The sequence below is a fragment of the Nannospalax galili genome, unplaced genomic scaffold (assembly GCF_000622305.1).
Source record: "Nannospalax galili isolate Female #2095 unplaced genomic scaffold, S.galili_v1.0 scaffold442, whole genome shotgun sequence".
Taxonomy (NCBI): Eukaryota; Metazoa; Chordata; class Mammalia; order Rodentia; family Spalacidae; genus Nannospalax; species Nannospalax galili.
Window position 1 is genome coordinate 809,514 of NW_008348806.1, and position 20,091 is coordinate 829,604.

The 20,091-nt window shown below is 43.3% G+C and overlaps 1 protein-coding gene across 9 annotated transcripts in view; it reads right to left on the bottom strand.

The window, feature by feature from the left end:
- Lrrc7 (leucine rich repeat containing 7) overlaps positions 1 to 20,091 on the bottom strand; it is a 432,681-nt gene that overhangs the window by 47,982 nt on the left and 364,608 nt on the right. For all 9 annotated transcript variants that reach the window (XM_008846094.1, XM_029569851.1, XM_008846095.1 and 6 more), the window contains one exon: positions 3,452 to 3,673. In XM_008846094.1, the coding sequence (XP_008844316.1) occupies positions 3,452 to 3,673 (222 nt within the window). The remainder of the gene's footprint in view (positions 1 to 3,451; positions 3,674 to 20,091) is intronic.

The following is a 20,091-nucleotide window of genomic DNA, read 5'->3' on the forward strand; positions in this document are numbered from 1 at the left end:
CAAGCTTGTAGATCCGCTTGCCTCTGCCTCCCAAGTTCTGGGACTAAAGGCATGTGATTTTTTTTTAAATTTTGTTTTATTATTTTTATTTTACGTGTACACGTGTATTGCCTGCATGTAGGTAAGTGCACCTGTGTCATGCAATACCCTTGGAAGTCAGAAGAGGCTGTCCGATCCCCTGGAACTGGAGTTACAGACAGTTGTTAGCTGCCACAGGTGCTGGGATTCGAACCCGATTTTCCATAAGTGTTTCCTTAGTGTTCTTAACTGCTGAGCCATCATCTCTCCAGCCCCCCATGAGTTTCTTTAAAAAACAGTCAACTAGGGCTGGAGGGATAGTGCAGCCATTAAAGGCTAAGGCTAACAACCAAAACGTAAAAGTCAACTCGGCAGCTTCTAGATAGTGAGGGTTCCAATGTTCTACTGAGCTGGGAAGCTGCTGGGCCACGGAGCATCTTCGGCCAGTGACATTCAACTTGGCTGTCCAGTAGAATCACATGGGGAGTTGAAAAAATCCCCATCAGCTAGGCCACAGGCAGGTGAATGGAACAGGTTGATGGGGAGTGAGTGCTTTCTGTAAAGCTTCTGACCAGATTCATGTGTGTAGCCCAGGCTGATCTGACACAGGGCGGTGTGACAGGGAGGACGGAGGAAGGCAGAGAGCATCTGAAGATGACGTGACAAAGAATAGGAAAGTGGTTCATTTTTGGCTGTGTTTGTTCTCTCTGTAGACTACGGAAGTTGGGATTGATAATCCTTAACTTCCTTCCAAAATTTTAATTCTCAAAATCTTGTAATCCTACTTCTTCTGTTTTACTACACTCTCAGAGAAGAGCTTCATTGTGTGTGTGGAGGTCAGAAGTTAACCTGTGTTGTTCTTTAGCTGCTGTCCACCTTGTCTTCAAGATAGGATCTCTCACTGGCCCGACACTCATGGAGTAGGCTAGTGGGCTGGCCAGTGGGCCCCAGGGATCAGTCTGCCTCTACCCTCCAGCTCTGGGATTATGTGTGTGTGTGTGTGTGTGGTGTGTGTGTGGGGTGTGTGTGTGCATATGGTGTGTGGTGTATGTGTGTGGTGAGTGTGTGGTGTGTGTGTGTGTGATGTGTGTGTGCATGTGGTGTGTGTGGTGTGTGTGCGTGCATGTGGTGTGTGTGTGTGTGTGTGTGTGTGTGTGTGTGTGTGACCACACTCAGCTTTTACTTGGGATCTGGGGCTGGACTCTGGTTCTCACACTTGTGCACAGCACTCTTCTGACTGAGTCTCCCCATGCCTCCGTCCTCCAATGTTGACAGGTAGTAACGTTTCCATTTTAAGAAAAGAAACAGAACCGTGGAAGGATGCAATGACGTGCCAGAGGCGCATGACGTGCAAAAGTAAAAGGAGAGCTTCAGACCTCGAGTCCTGGGCTTGGTGCTCACAGAGGAAGAGCAGAGGTTAGGGAAGGCCAGGCCTGGGAGAAGCAGCATGGAGACAGTGGGGTGTGGGGGTGTCTAGCAGCTGCTCAGGGGTGCACTCTTCCTGCTTGCCGGTGTTTCCTGGTCTCTGTGGTATCCTTATTCCAGCAATGTCAGCTTTATGATGGGGCATCACCTCAGGTGGAGCTGGGAAGGGATGCCGCAGCAGCGAGCCACCTGTGCCCAGCAGTGTTGCACCGTATGACAGCGGATCGTGAAGACACATCTAACTCATGTTCTGGGGATTTATGATTGGGGTGGGAGAGCATATTTTGGAACCAGGTCTAGTAGTTGTTTAAAGGCCTCTGAAGGTATTACTGACACCCAAAGCTTTGATCTTGGCATTCTGGTCCATTTCAGCCTAAGATCAAGGCAAAGGGTCTAAGAAGACAAAGGGATTGCATCTAAGACCCTAAGGTGGCCCCGAGTGCTTCCCTCCTTATACTTTCTCTCTGAAGCTGATATTATCAAAGCCTTGACTCAAAACACCTAGAAGCTACGGTAGATACTGTGATGTAATGTCATGACGTGTTAAACTTAATTCATGTGTGAAATTTAAAATTTAGCAATTCTCATTTCAAAAAAATCTTTTTGAGACAGGGTCTCCCTGTAGCCCCAGCTTACGTGGAACTTATATAGTCCAGGCTGGCCTCAAACTCACAGAGATCCCCCTGCCTTTGCCTCCTGAGTGCTGGGATTAAAGTCATGTGCCGCCATATCTGGCCAGGCAATTCTCATTTTATTTATGCATTTCTGGGTATTCAGATTATCTTCCTTACAATGCAAAATAGGTGGAAACTGGGCATTGATTTGGGGAGAGAAAAAAACCAAAACAATAAAAACAACCCATGTAACTACTAACAGGAACAGCCTAATCAGAGAACGGGGCTGAGGTTATTTTTTTTCCTGCAGTGTCAGATATGAACAATGCCTTTGTTAAAGCATTTAAACATCATTAACTGTTTAGAACCTCTGGAGAATCAGAAGCCGCACATCATTATCTGACTGAAAGCGCCTGTCTGGTTTGTCACACATTAAATCCAGTGTGTAACTTGGATCAATGAGAATTATCTAGAAGAGAGTACCTTTGATTCTGAGAATGATTAATGCAGGATGGGGTTAAGAAAGGGGATGTGACTGAAGCCAATGGCACCCCAGTGATAAATGGCTCTTAGTAACATGAGGCGACAGAAGTTAATTTCAGCAGGCATGTTGGGAAGAAAAGGCTTGTTTATATGTAGAACTTTGAATTCGTCATAGTGGACTGAAACCTTTACAAACCATGTCAGGGGTGAGTAATATCACAAAACTTGAACCAATAATCCAAACGACAAAACGTGAGAAATTAATCTTATACGTTAGAATACATGACCTTTTCTAAGCTTTTAACAGATGAGATGGCACCTGTTTGCTGGTCGCAAGGAAGAAAAACACACTGTACCATGGGAAAGCAAACCCTGCCTGTAGGCAGGGAGGGAGAACACCATTCATTGCCATGGTTCCTTTGCTATGAGACATTATTAACCAGCAGCGTTTGGAGCAATTCAAAAATATTTCTCTTCCAACAGCCCTTCAGAAGGTCCTATACTCTGTACTGTTCAACAACCAGAAGACAGGAATTAAAATGTTTTTCTTCAAATGGGTGTAGGAAGATAACGGTTCACCTTTTACACCCTCAGTTACACCAGGGGCCTGAAGTGAATATACTAATCCACAGAGGTTCTTTACAGCACTTGGACCTGTGCTGAGGAACTGGGGCGGGAACTGAGGAGAAGGGGCAGGCCTGAAAAGCCAGCACGGCTCCCTCCTGGAAAAGGGCATTTTACCAACGTACTACATCATTACCCGACCATGTGCGTTCATGTCATCATCCCAACCATGGAAAACAGAAAGCAGCACGGGGAGGTGTTCCACCTCACTCAGCACAAGGCATCCAGCATGCCCAACCATCACACAGCTGGGATATAACTTCCATTATTACGAGAGTGGTCCTCACCTGCTCGGGATATCCGTCCATACTTCTCTGCCCTTTCGTTTGAATTAAGCACCGTCCAGGCTGAGGCCCCCGGGTGGCCTGTGACGAGGGGATCTGAATGGGTAACGGCGACTGAAATTGCTGGATAGTCACTTTGTTGATGTTCCCCTCGTATGGCTGCTGCTCCCTGCTACGGTGCTGAAGGCTCTGCGACCCCATCAGGGTCTGAATGTGGCTGCCTGCCTGTGGAGAACAAAACCATCAGGCCAAGGTTCCTGGGCTGCAGGGCTGTGACCGAAGCAGAAAGTACAGGTGACCACCCTGCAGGGAGAGGGAGCTGTGGGGCTCTCAGCACGGTCTGCCTACTGGGGCTGGTGGAAATGTTGACCCTGGGGCAGTCACCTGTAGGCTTGCCAAGATTATTTTAACCCTGATTTTAAGGGACCAAAATTCATCTGAAGAATCTCAAGAAGAGAAAAAGGTCACAACTTAAAAATAAGGGGCTCTCTACCCAGTATTTTATGTTGAAAATAACCTCAATGTGTAATCTGTCTAGCATCAGGGGAATGTTAACCCTGTTTTCTAAGGAAAACAACAGAATTGCTTGTCTGATGACACAGGTGCGTAGTGAGCATGTTCAGTAGAGGACGATGTATGTTCACTAATCTGTCACATTATCAACCGAGATGGTTTTGTAACATCAAAGTTATATTAGAAATCAATCGTGTGGTCAATTCCAGTGAGCTGCTGCAGTCTGCGGAGTCCTAGGATATCGGGACTTCATTATAATGAACTATGCACATTTGTTTTAAAGTTCTTGAAGAACAACTTAAAAAACAAAGAAATCACAGTGAAAATAGAAATTGTTTAGAGGGAAGATATACTCTTGGATTCCAAACAGAAGGTAGGTTAAGAAGAAAATACCCAAAGTTATTACTTGGCCATATGTGGGGCAAAGCAAACAGCACTGATTACACTGTGGATGCTCATCTGGCTGTCTCGATGTTATGCACAATTTTCTAATTTCACGAACATTGAAGACATTCAGTCAAGGGAGAACCTCAGGTTTTAGTCCACACCGGCACAACGTGCAGCAATTACTGATGCAGTGCTGACCACAGAATGAACACAGGAGCACAGCTGCAGAAGCTCGAGGATGCCATGCCTGTTCCACTAACATTCTGTCTTCTAGGAACCCTTCAGGAAGTGCTTTGACCGTTCTACCAGTCTAGAATTCTGAACGTCTTTCTGGTCAGGCTTTCCTTATGGCAAGTTTAGCTCTTTGCCTCTGCCATGGACTTCCCAGTCTCTTGTTTGGTAGAAAGTAGCTACTGTAATACTCAGAACTTGTTGGTTCCTGAATGACCTGAGTGGCAGGCTCAGTTACAAGTCAGAACGATCTGAGGTCAGAGGAACTGGGGGTCAAGGCAGGCTGATGGGGGCAAGCTCTGGGCAGTCAGTTGATTTCCGCTTTTCTACCTGCTTCCCACCTCCACTGCTAAAGTATTTGGTAGCCTCGATCCCTTAATATATAATCAGCATGAGAAAATCAATAATGACTACTTAAGAGCTACTTTGCTGATTAATTTGAAGAAAGTGTATATCTAAGACTGATAACGTGTTTCTCTATTTCACAGAACTCTAACAACATTTAGACATGTTTTTCTGGTTGCAATTTTCCTCTGATGGGTCAATTTGAACTCAGGATTATATAGATATTTGTATTATATTGTGTGTGGTATATGTCAGTGTTCACATGTGTATTCACCCGTATGCAGGTGCACATGTACATGTGTGTCAATGTGGAATCCAGAGGCTGACACTGAGTGTCTTCCTTACTTTGTCTCTCTTACTGAGCCTGGAGCTCACTGATTTAGCTAGACTTGCTGGACATTAAGCTCCAGAGATCTTCTTGCCTTCACTTCCCCAGAGCTGCAGTTACAGATGCTAGCCACCATGTCCTGTTTCTTATTGGGGTACTAGAGACCTGAAGTTAGTGCCTGTGTGGCAGGCACTTTACTGAGCCATCTCTCTAGCCCCTGGTTTTATATTTTAGATGGCAAAACCATATCTTACTATTCTCAGAGAGTGACATAGTAAATGCATTCAATGAATAATAGCTATCATCCAACATGTGGTGCTGAACCATGTCCTATGTATTGTACACGTTAGCCATTTTAGTCTTCACAGCAACATTAAGGTGATGAGGATTATTGTCCAATGTTGCAGAAGAGGAAATTAAAGATGGGAAACATTAGCATAACAGGAATGGGCAGGAGCAGCACTTGGCAAACTGTCTGAGGCTGTCCTTTCAGACAAAGTTTTATACTACAAACCTCTTTCTCCAAACCAGCCCCTCCTGTGACAGCTCAACTGAGAACAGAAAGGGGACCATGCAGAGGAGCCTTGAGGCCAGGCTGGGGAGTACTGGAGTCGGAGGGCTAGGCCTCATTACTCAGCTCTTCAGCAGCTCTTGAATTCCCACTCAGTGAATCAGGCCTAGGACTGCTTTGCTTGGGTGTCAAGCTTACTGGGAGCAAACAGGAAGATGGTTTTGCATTTAGCAGCCTTTCCCTTACTATGAGTTCATAAAGCTCCTGTTTGAGGATGTGTGCAGGGAGGAGCAGGCTGCAGAGTGATTCTGTCTGTGGCCTCAGGAGCAGATCTTCCACTACGTGGGCTGTGAAGAATGTGGTTGAGTGACAGTCACAGAGGGCAAAGAATGACACCAAAGTGTGTGAAGTAAAGCAAACAAATGACAAGACACCTGGAGGTCCAGGACAGGAACACTACAAGGTCCAGGACGGCACCTGGAGGGAACACCACAAGGTCCAGGACAGGAACAATACAAAGTCCAGGACGGCACCCGGAGGGAACAGTACAAGGTCCAGGACAGCGCCCGGAGGGAACACTACAAGGTCCGGGACGGCACCCGGAGGGAACACAGGTCCAGGACAGGACCTTGTGAATGGCACCAGGACTTCCGGAAGGTGACAAAAATGTGTTCAATGCAGTACAAAGCACTCATGGAAACATGGAGCTCGTCAGAGGCTGGGTTTGCTCAAGCCAAGGGTTCACCATGCACTCGCTGCATCTCACTGACGGGGAATGCCCACACAAGACTTCTGTAAAGACTGCTTGATAGGTTTGAAATGACAAAGAGAAATAGATGACTTGACATTTGTTTGGAGCTCTCAAGGGTAGCCTGCACAAAACATGTATTTGAGGAGAACAGAGACGGTATTTTTCAAGTTGGCCCAAAAAGACAAGCTGTCAGATTTTACAAGGGTAAAAACCCTCCAATATCCACAGGGCCCAAGAAAATGTTTGTGCCAAAGCCAAAGAAACGAATATTGATTTGATGCCAAATGATATTTTTCACACAAAATGCATCCCACAGCCAATAGGACTTATTATGGGGAATTGTTAGGTGTTTGGAGATTTTGAATGATATGAAAGAAATGTCTCTTTTATAGCCAAGATGGTTTGGTTCACAATGTTTTAGACCCCAGCACGGAGCTGGGATATATACTGCATTACCCAGTTTGGCCGTGCGTCTCACTATCTACCTTAGCTCCTGAACTCTAGGGTTGGCTTCCAGGAGTCAAACAGGGTTTCAAAGGATGACAACTCACCCCAGTTAGAACACTCAAAAGTATCTGATTTGTGCTCTAAACTTGTCCAAAAGAATTCTAAAAATGTTCAGAAGCAGGTTCAGCCATCCAGAATTACCCACAGAGAGCACACAGTGACATCTTTTAAGGGATTGCCTTGCATTTCAATAAGCTACTTCTGGTAATATTGTAATGCAACAACCCAGTTCTCCCAGTGTCTCTCCCCACCATGTATGCTGACATGTCCTTTTTCTTTTTAGTATAAGATAAACTTCAAAAGGTAAGCTAGTTGGACTTTTGCTTTCTGGTAGGTGGACTACATTTATTTTTACTCATCTCATCATTAAATATAATAAAATCTTTGGGCATGACATGTAAGCAAATAGAAGATGGCTGAAAAGTAAAAGGATCCCGGAAGGGGCTGAGTCACAGCATCAGGGCATGCTCCTTGAATTATATACAAGGCTTGAAGTGGAATCAATGGCAACTCTGAGAATGTCAACTGATGCAAAGACCAACACTGCACCACCACCAGCACCACCACCAGCACCACCACCACCAAACCCCACAAGAAAAACCTGAACAAAAACCTCTTTCTCTCCAAAGGATCGGGAAAGATGCAGACAGAACCCTTTAGACAGTGACTTCTTTCCTGTAGCTGAGCTCAGCAGTGCCAACAAAGGCTATGTGGGGAGGCTATATATACTCCTATTCTCACAAGGATAGGGCAGATCATGGCCGCATGGCTGCAGTGGTAAACTGCCCTAGTCCCCATTATCCAAAGAAGGCCAAGGAGGGTCCCACAGAACTCAAATGGCTAGTAATCAGCCCTCTCACTCAGCCACAATGACATACTTCTACCATCTCAATAGGACGTTGGAGGCCTGATAGAGTCATATTTCATCTGACCCAGTGGTAACGAGGCAACTATACCAGGGCATCAGTGGAACCCACTGGGTGGCCGAAATCTCCACTCCCCTAGCAGTATCTAGGAACTTCTGCCTGAGGTGTCAATGAAGGATGAAAGAGAAACCCACCTTCTGTCCCCACCCCATCCTTCTTCAACTGAAAGAGAATCAAGGAAAATTAGCTAAAACAGAAAGGTCAAGGGCTGGGGGGACAGCTCAGTCAGTCAAGTGGTGGCCTTGCAAACGTGAGGATCGAGTTCAATCCCAGAACCCATGTTAAAAAAGCAGGCATGGTGGTGTGTGTACGTTTGTAATCTCAGCACTGAGGAAGTGGAGACAGGTGGATCCCTGGACTGGCAGGTGAGTCCCAGGACTGTCTCAGAAATGTAGACAGTATCCTCTGACCTTCATACACACACACACACACACACACACACACACACACACACAGTGTACCCCTACATGATCTTGTATACATGGACATACAAATACACAAACACATATGGAGACTGAAATGAGACCCATAGATTTGTAACAGAATATAAAATGTCCATATTTCAATGGAAAAATCACTCATATCCAGAGTCTCAAATACAGTGAAGATGAACAACAGGTCTTTATACTGAGAAGAAAAGATATTGTAATTATCTTCTTTTAAAGACACCACCAAGAAAAAACTCTGATGATCAACTATACATACTCAATACATAGGAAAAAAGGAAGCCATTAGCAAAGAAATACAAAGTCTCAGCAAACAAAGAAAAGACTTAAAGAAGAAACATGGGAATTGTAGAGCTGAAAAACACAATAATTGAAATAGAAAGCTCAGGAGCTGAATGAACTCAGCACACAGAGAGCTGAGACCGAGATGCTGAGTTGGAAGGACGAAAGAAGTTGCTCAGTCAGAACAACAGGGAGGAAACACACAGGACCATCTCAGACACCCAGGGGCCAAACTAACTCAAGTAATCATGTTGTCAAAATGACTGAAGAAAAGAAAGCGGAGCTGGAAAGCCACGTGAAGAAACAATGCCCAAACCTTGAAATACGGTAAAAGAAGCGGGGAGAGACGAGGAGAAACCCCAGGACACCAGGCACAGACAGATCGTGACTGCAGGTCTGAAAGCTGAGGACAAACCAGAGGAAAGCAATGCCCTCTCTGTGGAGGAAAAGCATCGGAATGACAGCAGCCGTCCTCTCAGGACTTGATGTCATTCAAGTACCAGCAGGAAGAGCAGCCAGCCACAAATCCTGTAACAGCTGAGATGTTCTTCAGCAACGAAAGGGGCATCAGGACATTCTCAGATGAGGGAAGTTTGTTGCTCCAAGGACTTTCCTTAAATAGTGTCTAAAAGAAGCTCTTTAGCAGGAAGGAAGTGGTAATGGAAAAACTTCATAGGGTCAAGAGGGAAGAAAGAACTCTGGGGATACATTGAGTTTTTCTTCTCTTAAATATTCAAAATTATCTTTTATGACCCAAACAAAATTATGACATTATCAGATCTCGATACAGACACAGACACACAGACACAGACACACAGACATACACACGCACGCAGAGGACAGATTAAACACAACTGTGTTATACACAGAGCAGTGCTAGATTGCAGAATGGGAGGTTTGGTTGTGAACTTCACTTCAGCTGGAACAGTCTGGCACCAGTAGACTTGTAAGCGCTCTCTCTCTCTCTCTCTCTCTCTCTCTCTCTAACTCAAAATCTATGTAGATGGACATATCAAAAACATTACAGAGAAAACAAAATGAAACTTTAAAAATATTTAAATAACTGACAGGAAACAGGAAAAAGCACAGAAACAATAAAAATCTACAATCAAATATTTAGACTTTATCTGTTCTTTTAAAGTTTTTGATTCATTTTTTATTTTATGTGTATGAGTGTTTTGCCTCATGTATGTGAGTGCACCCATAGGTGCAATGCCCATGGAGGCCAGAAGAGAACAGTGGATCCCCTGAAACAAGTTATAGACGGCTGTTAGACACCATGTGGATGCTGGGAGCCAAATCCAGGTCTTCTGCAAGAGCAGCCAGTGCTCTTAACCACTGAGTCATCTTTCCAGCCCCAATGTATCTGTTCTTAATTTACTACTTTTTTTGTATGCGTGGTGTATATGTGTGTACATGTTCACGTGTATGCATATGTGTATGTGCAGGCCAGAGGTTGACACTGGGTATCTTCGTCAGTCTCTCTCCACATTGTTTTTTGAAACAGGGTCTCTTATTGAACCTGGAGCTCACTGGTTCAACTTGGCTAGTTGGCCAAGGATCTGCCTGGATCTGCCTTCCAGAACTAGGATTACAAAACACAGACTGTTGCTCCTGGCTTTTTACTTGGGTTCTGGGGATCGGAACTCAGATCCTCAAGCTTATATGGGAAGTGCTTTACCGAATGAGTCATTTCCGCACCTCTCAATTCTTACTTTAATCTAAAGGGTTAAACATACTTCAAAAGATCACTTCAAGTATAATGATATAGGCAGGTAAAATGGGCCTAAAAATTGTACCTTACAAATATGAGTCAAGGGGAAGGAAAGGCGGCTGCTCTGCCACTGGAAAGGAGATGCCAGAAGAAAACCAGTACAGACAGACTGGAATTCTATAGTATGAAAAAGTTCAGCTCGTTAAGCAGTCATGGCAACCCTACATATCATGTTAAACAAGAGAGGTGAGGTATAAGAAATAAAAATAATTGAACTGAAAGAGAAATAGATGAATATAATAACTTTCTCTGAATAAGTGATAGAAAAACTAGACTGAAAATTGTCAAGAATATAAAAATACAGGGGAACTCAGCAACAATACTGACCAATCATATCGAATTGTTACCTCTAGAATATACAGTTTCTGCAGCTTAGTGCAGAATGTTTGTGTATACCATAACCTGAACTGAAAAATAACTCAACAAATGTAACTTAAATCACATAGACCATGACCTTCACCCACAATTCAATTAAACTCTAATCTAATAACAGAGGATGGAAGGATACTCTCAAAACACTGGAAATAAAGCACTCCTACATAGTCTTGATTCAACAAGGGACTGAAGGAAATAAAAGTTCATCGAATGCTGCACAGGAAAACGCAATATACTAAAATCTGTGGAGCACAGCTAAAGTACAGCTGAGAGGGAGAGCCACATGCCAGATTTACCTGCTAGAAGGAGGCAGTCACATCAGTAACAGCAGAGAGCTTAAACAGAAACACAGAAACACAGAAACATCAGGCACAGGTAGGACCTCGTAAGACTCCAGCGGCTCAGGAAACATACCAACAACTGACAGATGGAATTTAATGAAACCAAAAGTATTCTCCATGGCAAGAGAAACAATGGAAGAGACAGCCTAGGCGGAGAAAATCTCCACCGGTTGTTCATCTGACAGAGGGTTAATAGCTAGAAAATACAAATAACTAAAAACCCTTAAAAAACAAGAAATCAATCAATCCAATCTATAAATGGACTAATGAAATGAGCAGAGAGTTCTCAAAAGATGAATTACAAATGGTCAATAAACATATGAAAGAGAATTCAACATCCTTAGCTATCAGGGAAATACAAATCAAAACTATGTTGTGACTCCATCTCAGCCCAGTCAGGACGGCAGTCATTAAGAAAATAACAGGTCATACTGAGGAGGACGTGGATAGAGGGAATCCCAGAGACCCTGATGGTGGGAACGTAAAGTAGTCCAGCCCCCGTGGAGCCCAGCATGGCAGTTCCTCAAAACACTGCAAACACAGTACCACCTGACCCAGCTGTACCACTCCTGGGTGCTTACTTAAAGAACTCCAAGTCAACATTTCAGAGATTCTAGGCCACCAGTGTTTACTGCGGCACTATTCGCTATGGCTAATATATGTGTGAAGTTCTTCATTCAGTACTGCTCTGAGTCAGTCTCTTCATGATTACGACTACACTGTTAAGTGGATTTCTTTTTTTTTTTTTTTTTTACTATTTATTATTTTTATGTGTATGAGTGTATTGCCTGCACGTATGTGAGTGCACCCATATCATGCAATGTCGTGGAGGTCAGAAGAGGGTGTCAGATTCCCTTGGAATTGGAGTTAAGGATGGTTCATAGCCACCATGTGGTGCTGGGAATCGAACCCGGGTCCTCTGCAAGAGCAGTCTGTGCTCTTAACCACTGAGCCATCTCTCTAGACCCTGGATTTCTTCTTTTTAACATGTATTTGGCTAGGCCATTTTGGTGCTAGAGCACTGCCTCGCAGAACTTGGCAGCCTATCTGCAGCGTGTGGGACAGTCACAGTACCTGCTGATCTTGATGCTTTAGTTAGACGCAGGTGGCACACTGTGGTATCTCTAATGACAGATGAAAAGGTGCAGCATGGGGCTTTTCACCTCAGTGCACATGTGGGGCGGGGGCAGTGGCCCAGTATGTGAAATCAGTCATCTCTGATTTAGTGAATCTCTATCAGCACATTTTCCTATGACTAAATGCCAACCGACAGAATGCAGCAGTGGAACTGGAGGTTATCAACCTAAATGGAAAATGATGTAGCACTCACGAGAGTGGAACAACGAAACTCACTCCACGCCTGCGTCTCAACCCACAGTGTTTCCTGACAGCACTGGTCTGCATCTTCCAAACAATGAAACATGACTACATGTTAACTACAGGGATCAAAGCTTGTAGTATTTCTAAGAATCCTAATAGTTCTAAGAATGTGTGAGAATGGGGTGAGGGCTAATGACCCCATGGCAAGAAACAGAGTAGTCTTCTTGGTCCACACTTGCCATGTTACCTGGGTCTTCAGCTCTGCAGTCTACCACGGGCATGTTAGTGCATTGGTTTAATTTTGTATTTTCTCAAAGTAAAGGTAATATAAATGTGACTGATTTATCAAATCTTTGAAGAAATGTAGTCATTTGTTTTTAAAAACATCTACATCAAAGACTGATGGATGAATCTGCTACTCTTTCTATTACTTTAATCTGTGACAAATTTATTTTCTACTTCTTACTTAACAGCTCTGTGATGGACAGTTTTGGGGTTTGGACTTCTATTAGGTAATTCAGAGTCAGGTGGATGAGAATGTCCCCCAGTTTTGTGGCAGCGGCATCACCACACTGGCGTCAGGAAACAGAAATGTGCTCTCTGTGTGTTAAAGAACAAGGCCCCTCCGGTAGGTAGGAACCAGCCCAGCAGCAACTCTGTGCAACACCTGCGGTTCACCCGTCATTTCTGCTTTAGAGGAATTTTCCATTCACATTTCCACAAGCACCAATCCACATTCTTTTTGAGAACAAACATAATTACATAACACAAAGAGTAAAGGTTTTAAAATATTTACATAAACCAGATAGCCCTACAAGCAATCAATACAACAGTACCAGGTACCACCCTAGTCCTTTGGGCTTTGAAATGGAGCAGGAAAGAGGAAATTGATCATTTCTTCAAATCTTCCCACTCAGCTCAGACCCGGTCATGGAACTGCTTCTGGAGAGCTTGATTTTCATGGACTCGTTCGCTCGGTCTCGTCATGTGCTCTAGCTTGGGAAATAGTTTCTCTCCTTTCGCTAACCTTCTCTTTCAGCTCCATATCAATCTCTGTCTCATGTTAATGACTTACAGTGAAGGGAACAGTAAATCTAAGGAATGCATTCATTCTTTTAAAAATCTTGTTATTTTTTAACTATGTGCATGTGTGTCTGTGTCTGTGTGTGGGGGGGCTATGCACATGTCTATGTGTGTGTTTGCCTGTGGGGATTCCATGGAGCTGGAGTTCCAGGCAGTTATGAGCTGCCGGACTTGGGTGCTGGGAAGTGAACTTAGGTCCTCTGCTAGAGCAGGCCATGCTCTTAACCGCCGAGCCATCTCTTCAGTCCTGATTATTCATTCTTATTTCCCTAGCACAGAAAGAGACACTGTTGATTTTTTTGGAAAGGATAACATGGTAACCAACTCTTTGAAGAGAGCACATCTAGTTACCTCAACACAGGTCTGTTTACTGATTACATGAGAGGAGTGAAAGCTGATTTGGGACCCTAGACATTTCTGTAAACTATTCTTTGAATCATTCTGTGCATTACAACTTGTAAATCTCCACCTGAAAGCAATTCACTGTGTCAGAAGACTTACTCATGTCACTGTCATGAAGCTCGTGCTATGAAAATTTAGTAGGGATAGACCATAGATTTGCTAAGTGGGCAGAGTTAGTGGGTATCTTAACATGCCACTAACATGTCACTAAGTATGTTTTAGAAATCTCCAAGAGCTTCCTATTACTGTTCGGTGGAGTGTGTGCCTAGCAGTTTTATCAATGGCGAATCCTTAACCATATACGTTTTGGTATAAATTGCAGTAACTCAGTAACTCAGCCCTCCTACTGAACTGTTCCAGAGGGATGCATGTGAAAGTGGGTGTGGACGCCTCTGGTGTAAGCAGAAAGGCTGCTGGGAAGTTGCATTATCCAGAGGGTGAAGTTAAGAAGTGGCCACACAGCCACTTCCTGTAGATTATTTCTAGACACGAAGCAAATCTAGAACATTCTGGAACGGACAGACATGGGGAGGGAAGACTCACTATAAAAGAAACCTTTGAATACCTTCTCTTTGTATACTGAGGAATTTTCAGGTAACATCAGGAAGATTTTGTATTCTTCTTATTTACTCTAGAGGGAAGGGCTCAAGGTTTCCCTATGTGTCACTCAATCCTTTCCCACGCTGTGCTTTTCTGTCTCAACAATTCTGACATATCTGTACAGGTATGATCCTATAATTTTAAGTTTCTTCAGGGATATTCAACCCATTTAAGACTTGTAATACTGTTTTGAGAAAAAAAGGTTCTAGTTATTTGTGTATGTATCTGTGTGAGTATATGCATGTGTATGTGTGTGTGTGTGTGTGTGTTGCACACCTGTGTACACATGGAGGCAAAAAGAGAGCATTGGAGCTGGAGTTATAGGCATTTGTGAGATGTGTGGCTTGTTACAGGGGTGCTGAGACCTGAAATCTGGTTCTTGTGATTGTGCGAGTGCTTTTAATAGTAGAATTATCCTTCCCGCCCCACGTCTGTCATTTTAGAATTAAGCAAAGAGCCTTGAGATTCATATAAGAATTTAGCCAACAAGAATGTAATCTGAGCTTATTTACCTATGAGGGTTATGTTACTTTCTAACACTTGTTGGAGAATCATGGAAGTGCTTAGTCATAAAGTTTAGGTTACTTGTATCATGAGGTGTGCTTACCCTGGATGGTTTTTGTGAGGATTAGCTGAGGAAAGACACGTGTTTAACATGATCCTGTCAGAGAGCCATGATTTAATACTTGGCATCTAATCTTTAACCACAGTGAATGCAGCAGATCCAAGAGACAGGAGGCGTGAAGGATGGGTGAGGATTCTCAACTCCAGATGGATCAAGGACCTCAACATAAGACCTGAGAGAGGAGGAAGGTGGGGAACACACTGGCACCTATAGATACAGGAGAGGACTTCCTAACAGGACTCCTGTGGTGCAGTAATTAAGTCCAACAATTCACAGATGGGACCTCATGAAACTAAGAAGACTGTACTGCAAAGGACATCACCATCTGAGTGAAGAGGCAATCTACAAAGTGGGAAAAACTTTACCAGCTGTACCTCTGACAGAGGGTTAATACCTAGAATATCCAAAGAACAAAAGAACCTTAAACATCAAAGAAACAAGCAACCTAATTAAAAAGTAGGGCAAGGAGCTGACCAGGAAGTTCTCAAAAGAAGAAAACAAACAAAAAAAAAGATGAAACACAAATGGCCGAGATTTGTTCAGCATCTTAACCCTGATACTTATCAGAGAAATGCAAATTAGAACCACTTTGAGATTTCATCTCACCCCAGTCAGAATGGCTGAGATCCAGAAAACAAATAAGGACCTACCTGTGCTGGCAAGAATGTGGGGGAAGGGGAAATCTTATCCACTGCTGTGGGAGAGAAAGTTGGTGTTGTCATTATGGAAATCAGTGTGAAGAGTCCTCAAAAAACTAGAAATCAATCTACCATGACTCAGCCTTACCAAAATTGGCATATACCAAATTAACTCTATCTTACTAAGGAGATACATGTTCATCCATGTGCACTGCTGACCTTTTCACAATAGCCAGGAAATGGAAACAACCTAGATGTCCATCAGCTGATGAATGGATAATAAGAGTATGATGCCTTTACACAATGGAATATTATCCCGCTGTCAAAAAAATGAAACTATGAACATTTCAGGTAAATAGACAGCACTGGAAACAGTAACCCTAAGTGAGGTAACCCAGGCCTGGAAAGACACACATCCCATGTTCCCTCAGAGCTGTGTGCCAGCTTTGAATTCTTAGATGTGCATGTTTCAGTTGGAAAATCCAGAGAGGTCAGGAAACTAACAACAGCCAAGGGAGGGCAGACAGAAGGCAGTGATATGAACCAGGAAAGAGGAGTAATAGATAGGAAGTGTTAAGTGGGGTGGGGAGGGAGGGCAGAGCAGAGGAGGAAGTGTGGGGAGGGGTAACCAACACTAAAGACCTTTAGGAAAAGTCTTAGGAAAACCTACTACGATAAAATCTTAAAGTATATACATAGACGTTGTAAGAGATTAAAAGTAGTTACCCTGTAACAGGGGAACACTGACCCTACTAAAACATTTGACCCTGCTGACAAAGTAGAAGCCCGATGCCAGGACTGAACCTCCTCTTTTGAAGCTGTTAACCAGGGGTCCCATTGACCCTCAAACCACAGTGGCCATTGCTCCTGCTCTTGGTTACCCACCAGAATTTACTGGTAACACCTTATTGCTGAAGACACTACATATATGAGCTGTGGGAAACACAAGGAGAAATCAAGCCAGTGTTGATTTTGAAGTGTCATCTCTACTGAGTACGTTTCGTAGTGCTGGGAGGTGCTATGAATGCTATTGGAAGAGAAAATTAATCATCAAACCCATTGATCAGCACAGTATCACACTTGCCTCAGACAACATCACAGCCTGGCTGATGACTTCCAGTCTCCATCTCTTCGAGTTGATTTTCACTGAGCATTAACTTGACTTACTTAGCCATAATATGTGTATACATAATAACAATTTGAGTATTTAAAGCATTCTTCCTTCTTTCTATTCTGTGAGGCAACAAATAGACTTACCTACTTTAAGCTCTATAACTTCAGATTTCAGGAAAATAGGAATATTATATGATAATCAAAAGCCCTTGTCCACTAAAGACATGATGCAAAGTTTAAAAACACATTATTATTTCATATCCAGCATGAAGTATGACATTATAGCCAGAACAGTTATTTCAGATTTTATAAAGGTCCATCAATTCACAGATGTTTAATGAATCATAGGATTACACTGGGTCTCTGTGTAAGCACTGTGGCAGACAAATGATATTGTGGCATGTACTGATGGGGTGACTCAGCAGGTTACAGTGGGATTTGAGGATGGGCTTCCTGCAAATGGATGTGTGATGGATAATGTAAATACACGTTACTTCTACTAGGGGTAGTACATGAATGAGAATTTGCAGTTCCTGTTGCAATTACATCAGTTCAAGATTCCTTCCTGGCTGGCAATGACTGCACCCTGGGCTGTGCTGGGAACTCAGCTCCTACCAATGTATACTTCCTCCCAATTTTCTCATAATGAGGCACATTTCCTTCTTGTTCAAAATCTTAACTTCCCCTTTACTGGTGGCTACTGCCTTCAGCCCTTTAGCTAGGCTTATGTATGCCTTGACTATCCCTACTGTTTCTCCGGTGTTCCCATCTAGAACCCACTGTAACCGCTCCTTCCTTTCAATAAAAAGTCCTTTTTGAGGAATAGGTTTCAAACCATGAGGAATCTTTATCACAATGACAGTGCTTGATTTGGGGGCATCATCTGGCTGTTGCCTGTCCTCTCTTTAAAACAATTTTTCCTCACTCAATAGAGGGATGCATCTGGAAACTCTCGTCAAGAAATTCCAATGGATTCTTGTATGAACATTTGAAATTTGCCCTGTTCTGACTTTTTTCTAGTTCCCGGTCTAGAACTTGTAGTGCTAATTACTCTTGCCTTTACTTCTCCTTCACATCTCCTATTCAGGATTCAAGGACTTTGTTTTCCCCTTAGAGACAAGAGTTATGCAATTTGGGAGTCTTTTAGATAGACCCACTGAAGGGGTACCACAAATGCCTCACCCTGCATCTCTGTTCAGCTTGGAAGAAGCCAGAGTGGTCTGAGTTCCAATTCCCTATCCACAAGTTGGATAACTCTTCAGAGGATGGTGTGATAAGAATAGGAGGTAGGAATTGGCTAGGCAGTTAGTGTAAAAGGACCCCAAAGAAAAGTAGCCAGTTTCGTGGCTAAAACTTACAATGCCCTTGGGCCTCTTAGCAACATATGTACTCTGTTCCAAAGGCCAAAAATGTCAAAAGTATTTGGGAGCTCTTATCTAATCCTTAAAAGATTTTAGGGTTACCTCTTTAGAGGGGGGAATATTAGAGTAGCAAAAGGCCCCATTAAAAAAAAAAAAAAGAGTTGGGTGTGGTAGTGCACGCTGTTAATCCCAGCACTTGGGAGTCAGAGCCAGGCCGATCTCTGTGAGTTCAAGGCCAGCCTGGTCTACATAGTGAGTTCCAGGCCAGAAAGGGCTACAGGGAGACCTTTGTCTCAAAAAGAAAAGAAGGAGAAGGAGGAGAAGAAGAAAATGTACATAAAGTTATCAGAAAAAAGTGATGGAGAGATATGAGAGGAGGTAGAGGGGAGGGAGTGGGTGTGGATTTGATCAAAACACCTTGTATGAAAGTATGAAATTCTCAATAAATTATTTTTAAAAAAAATAGAATTTAAAAAGTTAAACAACTTTTCCTGTTCATTCCCAAGGGCCCCTTTCCTTTTGCACTGTCTCAGTAATCACTGGGTTAGAACATCATCTGCTGTACTCCAATTAGCCAAAGTCAGATACAGAACTATACTCTGCTGGTTTGCAAAGTCCATCTTTCCAGTATTTGAGATCAGAGAGCACCTGAGGGTGTTTGTTGGGTGACTGGAGGAAGGTACTGTTCATAAGAGACAGGCTCTGAGCTATTCTCTCCTGCAGGATTTGAAAGAGGAAGTGTTGGGGCTGGAGAGATGGCTCAGCGGTTAAGGACACTGGCTGTTCTTGCAGAAGACCCGGGTTCGAATCCCAGCACCCACATGGCAGCTAACAACTGTCTGTAACTCAAGTTCCAGGTGATCCAACAGCCTCTTCTGTTCTCTGCAGGCACTGCACGACACAGGTGCACTTACCTACATTCAGGCAATACACGCATACACATTAAATAAAAATAATAAAATAAATATAAAAAAGAAAGAGGAAGTGTGTATTGGAAGTCATCTCACTGTTAGAGTGACACTAGCTCAAGTCTGACACAGACAGCATGGTGATAGAACAGGAAGGGAAATCTAAAGTGCTTGCAAATCCCTGGCTCCCTTACAAATAATAGACTACTTGTTAGACAGCAAACATTTTCTTACTATTCTAAAATGTTTTTCTTGGATTTCCTACATCCCTCAGCAGCAATATCCATGCAGATAAAATCCTCTGTTGCTGTTCCTCTGTCTTGCCCCCTACACACATCTTTAAATATTGGCGTCCTGTGGTTGGCATCATCTCCCTATATGTTGATTCAAAGCATGGATCTCTCTGCCTAGGATTTCTCCACTGAACTTGAGATAAATAGAATCCAATATCCATTTACCTTTCCAAAGGGAAAAGGAAAGATATTTTAAACCTACAAATTAAGATCTAGGCTCTGCGTCCTTCCTCCACTGTCTTCTGCAATGTTACTCTTTCGGGGCTCTTAGGGACTGGTATATCGTCACTAAAATGACTGAATTAGAAACCGGCATGTGAACTTTGAACACTGGCCTATCCTTATGCATTATGTCCAGTCTTTCACAAGACACCTCTGACTACCTGTCAAGGCTCTGTTGCATCCAAGTCTTTCTCGCCACTAACTGCTTCTGTGTGCTTTCCCCTGGATAATCAGAGAGGCCTCTCAGCTGGCTCGATAGTTCTAGTTTTTCTCCTTTGCAGTGTGTCCTCTGAAAAGCTGCCAGAGTGCTGTGTAGATGAACTTCAGATGTCATTTCCCTTTTCAAACACTTCAACGTCCC